The sequence below is a fragment of the Verticillium alfalfae genome, genomic scaffold (genome assembly GCF_000150825.1).
Source record: "Verticillium alfalfae VaMs.102 supercont1.1 genomic scaffold, whole genome shotgun sequence".
Taxonomy (NCBI): Eukaryota; Fungi; Ascomycota; class Sordariomycetes; order Glomerellales; family Plectosphaerellaceae; genus Verticillium; species Verticillium alfalfae.
Window position 1 is genome coordinate 2,554,018 of NW_003315038.1, and position 7,999 is coordinate 2,562,016.

At 58.1% G+C, this 7,999-nt stretch overlaps 3 protein-coding genes across 3 annotated transcripts; 2 read left to right on the forward strand and 1 right to left on the reverse strand.

The window, feature by feature from the left end:
* Positions 1–281: 281 nt before the first annotated feature.
* Positions 282–2,411, reverse strand: VDBG_00781 (NEDD8-activating enzyme E1 regulatory subunit; the record flags this gene model as incomplete). Its single annotated transcript, XM_003009053.1, has 7 exons — positions 282–652; positions 764–819; positions 962–1,185; positions 1,234–1,254; positions 1,353–1,925; positions 1,990–2,159; positions 2,213–2,411. 7 exons carry the CDS (start codon positions 2,409–2,411, stop codon positions 282–284), a joined length of 1,614 nt encoding a protein of 537 aa, XP_003009099.1.
* A 2,848-nt stretch (positions 2,412–5,259) lies between these two features.
* VDBG_00782 (NADP-dependent L-serine/L-allo-threonine dehydrogenase ydfG) lies at positions 5,260–6,399 on the forward strand (the record flags this gene model as incomplete). Its single annotated transcript, XM_003009054.1, has 5 exons — positions 5,260–5,740; positions 5,819–5,946; positions 6,045–6,100; positions 6,203–6,311; positions 6,367–6,399. The coding sequence occupies 5 exons, from the start codon at positions 5,260–5,262 to the stop codon at positions 6,397–6,399; spliced, it is 807 nt and encodes a 268-aa protein (XP_003009100.1).
* Positions 6,400–6,937: 538 nt separating this feature from the next.
* On the forward strand, positions 6,938–7,867 carry VDBG_00783 (conserved hypothetical protein; the record flags this gene model as incomplete). The annotated part of the gene is made up of 1 exon (XM_003009055.1): positions 6,938–7,867. One exon carries the CDS (start codon positions 6,938–6,940, stop codon positions 7,865–7,867), a length of 930 nt encoding a protein of 309 aa, XP_003009101.1.
* Positions 7,868–7,999: the final 132 nt, after the last annotated feature.

The following is a 7,999-nucleotide window of genomic DNA, read 5'->3' on the forward strand; positions in this document are numbered from 1 at the left end:
TCACAAAACGCCTCCTCCGGATTCCGCACATGACCCTCCTTCTCCGTCGGCGAGGCTCCGACTCCGAACAAGGTAGAGAAGGAGGGGTAGAAAAGGGAAAGAGAGAGAAAGAGGGTGAGCGAGGGGCGTGCAAAATCTAGGTGGTAGGGGAGGGGTGCCATGAGCGTTCAGGGGGGGGAAAGGTGATCGAAAGGGGCCGGGAAGGGGGGAGGGGGGTTGGTCGAGACTGTGGACCCTTTCTTTATCGTAGGTGCCGCAATTTCTGGCTCGGCTGCCCGGGTCTACAGGCGCAGCACCTGGCAACGGCTTCCAATGCCGTCAAATATGCAGGTATTATGGACGGGGATGTACTGTTTCGTAATAATCTTGATCATCTCCTGAGCCACCAGGCCGCCCATGACGGCGGAAACGTTGTGCAGCTCTCCGCCGGCGGCTCGGGACACCTCTTGAGCCGCCTGAGCGTAGCGCTCGCTCTCTGTGGCCCTGGGCACGAGTGCCGTGACGTCTTTGAGGATGGTTTCGGGTGACAGCGCCGCCCCAGCAGCGGCAGTGTCGAGGGCGTGTGACGTGGCGCGCAGGGCGAGATAGATGGGGAGCAGGGACGCGGGCATGACGCCCATGGCCGCCATGTCATCGTTGGCGAGTTCTTCGTCTGTACAAAATTTTGTGCACCGAGTCAGCCTGTGCTCTTGAAGCGTCGCCACCACGACCGCCGCCCGCCTGCTGCTCTCGCGCGCAGACACGCATATGTACACACACGCACACACACAAGATGAGCAGGGCCGCTCCAGGGATGTCATTGCATCATCGTAGAAGACCCTGGAACGAGATTCCCCTGTTGTTCTCATGTTCCGACGCGTGTCATCCCGCACTTACCGGCTACTTTGAGTAATCTCTCGGCCCCCCCGTCTTTCGCGTCGATCAGTTTGACAAAGGCTGCGTTCTTGCAGAACAAGTCTACCTCTGCCGGGTCGACGTGTTCGCCCCCTGGGCGCGGCGGACCGAGTCGAGCACCTCGGCGGCGTCCTTGCGTGCCTTGGCCTTGTAGATTCCCTGGAGCTGTATGTAGACGCTGGACTGCGCCTTCATGTCCGGGAGGCCGCCAGGGACGGGCAGACACCTGTGCTTCTCGTAGAAAGCCTTGACGGCGCCGGCGATGATCCAGAAGCTAGACTGTGTCTCTTCCTGCACGACGCAATATTAGCCAGCCACTCGCTTCCTCAGACGAGCCACATCCCCCACCCCTTTTCTTCCCTCGCCACAGAAGGTTCAGACGGGGGCATGAGTAAGTGAGAGGGGACACAAAGACAGTGGTCCACCCGTTGCCAAGAGGGAAGGGATCGGACGCTTACAAGGTCAGCAGACCGGTATTCGAAGACGTGTCGCAGGGACTCTGGAAGCGAAGGTGGCGATATCGTCTTGAGGACGGCCGCAGCGGCCTCGTCAAAGTTCTCCTCGCCACCTTCAGGGGTGTCTGTCCTTGCCGCCTCGGCTACGACCCTCCTGAAGGCGACCTTGTCCTGGTAGGTCGACGGGTACTCGCCTTTGTGGGACTGCTTCCAGGCCTCGAGGTAGTGGAGCAGGATGGCCACGAAAGGTAGGTGACCGTGTTCATGATTGTCCAGGCCGTCGATATCTTTGGTCATGTCCTGTGCAAAGGTGGAGAGCTCCGCCCATGGCGTGAGCAGCCGCAGGTCGGTGGTGGCGGTCTCGTCTGGATGAGTGTCCACGATGGGGAACGCGGCGGGCAGGTGGACGCGAAAATAAGCGTAAAAGCCGGCCGAATGAACGGCAATCAATGGCGTCTTGTGGTCTGCCGCGTACGCCTCGAGAATCTTGAGATCTTCAGGTTTGATGGGCAGAGCGTAGAGTATGATGGTGTACGGCTCAGGGCTCTCGAGCACCTTGGCGAGGTCGTACGGCTCCTTTGGGTATCATGGTCAGCCTTGTTTGCGCGTTATTTCCGGCCGGTTCTTGTCTCAGTCTCACGCTGTTCTTCGGGAACCAGTCGGCCTCGACTTCTGGGTTGAGCTCGACAAGCAAGTCGGCGCAAGCCTGGGCTCTCGGTTTGCCAAGACTGCTGGCATCGAGGAAAAAGTTCACGCCGAGGTCTGCCTCTTGCACGTTGGCGCCGTCGGCTATGGTGAATTTGCCGATGCCTGGACGAGGTCAGTTCCAGGGCGCAGGCAAAGAGGGGTTGGCCGACACGAACCTGGCAGCACTAGGTTCTTCAACGTCTCGACGCCCACGGTGCCTGAGGATGAGTTGACGAGCAGAATACTGGAGGACTCCAATGCAGCCTGGCCACTGGCGGCCCACAGCCTCAACTGGCGGTCATATTTTCGTTCCTTCTCTGAGGGCCCTGACAGCAAAGGCGGGGTTTGTGTCTGGATGGTGGCGACCTCCGTCATCTCGAGATCACGTATAGGCGGGTCAAAACATCAATTCGAGGTGAAGAGATGATTGTGTAAGAATCCTTTATTTCGGCTTGCTCTTTTGCTCTTCGGCAATCATGGGTTGTGATGGCTGGCGTGTATGTCGTTGAGAGGGAGTGACGTTCGTAGTTCACTAGTCCAAGCTGAAGCTCATGATGATGGTGATGAGGTAATCTTGAGACCTACTTAAGCAGGCAGGCTGTCCCGCAACAACGAGGCAGGTGCTTGTGGCCATCCGTGGCACGTGCACGTGACTGTCAGCATCTCCTGGATGAGCGCCATCCATTCTTATGCTGATTGACGTACATGAGCGCTGATCGAGATTGTTAGTAAGAAGAAAGCGGACTTTCCATGATCTTGTTATTTCTAGACTTTCGTCCCTTTTATCTTAACTGTAACATGGGTCGGCAGGTGAAGGCAGAGTCAGCAAGCTCGAATTTTCGAGTGGTCCAACCAACACGAGACTTCAAAATCCTCGTCGATTACCGGCTGGTGGACGAAGCATCAAACACCAGCCTTGAGGCGTCCTGATTGTGGCTGCTAATCTCATAACGAGCCTGCTTTCTCTGACAAGAAAAAAAGAGGGAAGGGAAAATAATGGATTTTCTTAAAAGAACATCGGTTTCGTGAGACATTTCCCCTTCACATCGCAACACAAACGGAAAAGAAAATTGGCAGAGACGATTGCTACATGCTTCACCCTACCATATACCCGAAATTTTATAACGCCATTCAGTCATCATGTTCAAGAGCCTTGACGCAATTCTTCAGGCGCGGAGGATGTTCTGGACATACTTCCAGCTAGTTGTAGCCATTCAGACAACCAGCCAGCTCCCTCTACAGCACAGCCCTTGAAGAAAATATCTTCGACAATGATTCTTCACAGTCTCCTCTTCCTGGAGACTAGTAAGCGGCGAAGCATTCTCATCATCGTCCCCATACAGAGCAACTGCAGCATCATTACCTAGTAAAGGGTTGGTTTGCCCAGTTGGTCGACAGGGTTGAGAAACCTGGAACGAAGCTGTTTACGCCCCCTCCCAATCCATGATCCCATCGATGGTGCTTGCTTCATCCAGAAGGACGTTTTTCCAATGTACGTCTGTGTGTTGACGGAAGATGGGACTTCAAGCGGAGCGGTTTCGACGACACAGCGCGCTCCCATGAGGTGCCGCTCGGCAGTCCGTACAAGCGGAGTGGACGTTCGACGATGGGGCCGGTCTGGTACGAATCTGTCCCTCGAAGCCCGGAAAAAGGTCAATGTCATTTCACGAGAGGTATTCGAAACATTCGGTTCGGAAAGCCCATAATCAGCACGGAACTGCAGGATATGCGCATCTGCTGTAGAGTCTCGCAGGTCAAAGGAAACGGGAAGGGCTGGCCTGTAATGCCTTCCATGATGGTCGGGGTCTATAGTCGCGAAAGGGGCTTCGGCTGGATGTTTTCTTCAAAGGATGAAGCTAGCCGGAGCTTCTACCATCACTTCATAGCAGTCTAGCATATCAACCTCACTGAGACTATCTTTCCGTGACCGTTTAGCAAGCATCCGCCCAGAAAAGGAGACATCATTCTCAAAGGGCCGAGCTTCAAACCCACGAGTGATGCCACTCTCGTCGACAAGTTCCCGGGCATCGGCTTCTCTTTGTACTTGATCGAATGGAACTATCCTCCACACGTTCTAGAAGGTGCAACCGCATGCGCAGAAGGATTCCGCAGCGCTGTCAAGGCCCACACATAGGTGAGCATTTACAAGAACATTTTGACCGTTAGCCCATCGGGGGTTCATCTTCTCCCTGATTCAAGGCGACAAATTTGTCGTCTGCGGTAAGGGCTCTCAGAATCGTGTCTTGAGGCAACAATCGGACCATGTACACTGAGTCGTAACGATCAGAATGTCGTTCGTACCATATCGGCCTAAGGGGGAGATCCAAGACCGGCAAGAGGGGGAACCAACACGGACAGCCACATGGATCCTATTTTGGGGCCGACGGTGCTGAAGGCCGGCATCAGGACTTGCCGTGACAAGTTGCCTTCAGATCCTATCGGGTCTATATAATGGTTAGGAGCGGAAGCGGCGTCATCATGATGGATTCTTCGTCAATGTGTCGAGCCTGCCTGCTGCTGTGACATGGTCGTTGGTTTGCGTCAGTGTTACACTGCCCACCTTGTAGTAGGCAGCCTTTTGGTGCAAACGGTCTTACAGTGACTAGAGTATGACCCAGTGAAGGGATTGGAATCCATCAGTGTCAAGTTGAAGCTGTACCAGCCTTCCGAGAAACGAGTCCCTTTGCTTGTAAGCTGCCACGCCAGGCCATGACACACATGGTTGTCGTCATGCGCGGCGAGATGGTGCAAGGCTGGAATTGCGGGGGTCTGGCGCCGTTATCGGGCGACGCAGGGCGCGCACGTTGTCAACCCCGCGGCGGGCTCCAGGGGTCGGTTCAGGCCTTCAGGGGGCTTGCGACGGCGGGGTTGCGTCGGTCCACGGCTCACGGGGCCTTATCGGGGTGCCCCCCCTCCCTCTCGGCAGCCGAAACGGGCCTATGGGAACAGACACCATCGACAACCTCCTATCTCGCAAGGCCAACGGGGATACCTGCCTACCTACCTACCTTGCCTTGCGGTACCTTACCCTGGGTGCTTGATCCCGCTGCGCGAAGAAAAGCTCGTGTCTATTTTCATCTCTCTCCCTTATCCCTTACACATGACACGCTTCAACCACACAGTCAGGACCCTCGGCTCACTCCTTCTTGCTCGCCATCCCCTCACACACTCCCTCAAGCACAGCAGCAGCATCAGCAGCAGCATCAGCAGCATCGCCAGAACCATGGCGTCCGCCGCCGCCGCCAAGCGCCTCGAGGGCAAGACGGTGCTCATCACGGGGGCCTCGAGCGGCATCGGCCGCAGCACAGCCTTTGAGTTTGCGCGCACAGCGCCCCGCAACCTCAAGCTCATCCTGACGGCGCGGCGCGTCGACACGCTGCGGGCCATCGCCGACGACATCGTCAGGGAGGTTGGCGACGGCGTCGAGGTGCTGCCCGTGGCGCTCGACGTCAGCAAGCCCGACGCCGTGCGCGGCTTCGTCGCCGGCCTGCCCGAGGCGTTCCGCGCCATCGACGTGCTCGTCAACAATGCCGGGCTCGTCAAGGGCGTGGCCAGGGCGCCGGAGATTGCCGAGGCCGACATGGCCACCATGTTCGACACGAACGTCACGGGGCTCATCAACGTGACGCAGGCCGTTCTGCCCATCTTCAAGCAGCGGGCCGACGGCGGGGCGGGCGACATCATCAACGTGGGCTCCATTGCTGGTGGGTGATGCTTGTTGCCTCTCTGGGCAGTCGTCAGCCGTGCTTCTTGTCTGTTGCTGACCACATCCAGGCCGTGAGCCGTACGCCGGGGGTTCCATCTACTGCGCCACCAAGGCTGCCGTGCGCAGCTCACAGGCGCGCTGCGCAAGGAGCTCATCGCGACGCGGATCCGTGTCATGGAGGTTGATCCCGGCCAAGTCGAGACGGTACGTTGGGGCTGCCCGCTGTCCTTCCTGCTTTGCCCTCCCATCGCAGACACCTAGGGAAAGAGAGAGAGAGAGAGAGAGAGAGCTGACAGCAGCAGGAATTCTCGGTTGTCCGCTTTTACGGCGACAAGGCCAAGGCCGATGCCGTCTATGCGTGAGTAGCACCCCGACGTCCACTGCACAGACAGACGCCCACTGTACAGCGCGCGGCCGTCATGACAATGGGACATGCGGATGGCTGACAGCAGCGTCACAGTGGTTGCGAGCCCCTGACCCCTGACGACATTGCCGAGGTCATCGTCTTTAGCGCGACGAGGCGGGAGAACGTGGTCATTGCCGACACGCTCGTGTTCCCCAACCACCAGGTAAGACAGAGGGGACCCTGGCGTGATGAAGACGAGGAGACTAATTGTTGGACAGGCTGGCGCTGGTGTTCTGCACCGCAAGTCATAGATGGATGGGCATGTGCATGTGCATGTGCATGTTGTCGCTTGGGGGTGTGTAGTGGACGTGGCACGACTGTATACCGTGAGATTTTTCAATTGAAAAATAAAACAAATAAAAACAAAAAAAAAATAGAGAATCATTGATCCATCTTGAAATGACCATGACATGTGGTGTGGAAAATACCCTCTTTCCATGCCTCTTGTACCTCAGGGACCGAGCTGCGAAGTACCTGCCTGCACCTGGAGCAAGTACACCGTGACAAAGCCAGATAGCACGGCACGCACAGTGCCTTATCGTGGCCCTGAATCTCCTCTCCTCTCGGCACCTGCTTCTGCCTGTGCCTCTGCCTCTGCCTCTGCCTCTGTCTCTGTCTCTGCCACGTCGGAGAGTCAGTCCTCTCGTGACCACTTCCCATTTTCTCCCACACCTCAACAGCACGCCATCCTCCCTCTCACGCCCTTTGCCGAAAGAAAGAAGATACAAAAAAATAAAAAATAAAATAAAGATATGCCACTCGGGCATGCGACAACCATGAGCAGGCACCATGCCGTTCACAGTACTCCTCGGCACGTCCGCTGATCGACGCCTATCCCATCGCTCCTCCAAGTCTTCTCTGACGACCCCCTCGACCGAACCCCCCGAACCCCGTCTCGAATACATCCACGACGAGGCCCAGCTGCAGGACCCGCCCGAAGAATGTCCCGATCTCCGCGAGCTCAACAACAGCCTCGAGGCCCTGGCGGCCCTGTTTCCGAACGTCCAACCCGAGGTCTTCCGCGAGATGCTGTCCAACTTTGACGGCGAATCCAGACTCGCCGTCGTCGCCGATGCGCTGCTGAAGAACCACGTCAACTGGGTCAAGGGCCGATGGAGGACCATCGAGGACAACGCCTCCCGCGATGCCTCCCGCGATGCCTCCAGCGATGCCTCCAGCGATGCCTCGCCAGCCGTTCCGACCGCCGTCCCGCACAAGGACGCCTTCCGCAGCGACGAGTACAAAAAGGCCGTCCAAGCCCTGGCCTGGACCGAGTTCAAGGGCCTGACGCGCGCCGCCGTCAACGCCGTGCTCGCCGAGTTCAACTATTCCTATCTCGACGCACGCAAGACCCTGCTCGACCTGTCGGCCAAGTCCTGGCGCTTCACCATCTCGTCCCTCTTCTCCCGCCGCAAGCCCGCCACCGCCGGCGACGCCGAAAACCACCCCCTCGTCATCTGGCGCTCCACCGGCCAGGGCTCCATCACGCCGACGCTGCGCGCCACCGGACATGCCGAGCTCGACCGCGAGCTGTACGACGAGCTCATCCGCCCCCTGAAAGACCGCGCCCGCGCGACCCAGCTTGACAAGGACCGCGGCCTGGCCCGGGTGCTGAACAGCGAGGAGGCGAGGCCGTCGACGCCCTGCACGAGTGCTGCTGCTGCTTCACCGAGTCGACCTTTGAGGAGTTTACCCAGTGCAACGCCGACGCCCACATGATCTGCTTCCGCTGCGTGCAGCTGTCCCCGACCGAGGCCGTCTTCGGCCAGGGCTGGCACAGCAGCATCGACACCCACGCCAGCTCCCTCCGGTGCCTGGCCGTCGACGGCCCCGGCTGCGGCGCCACACCCC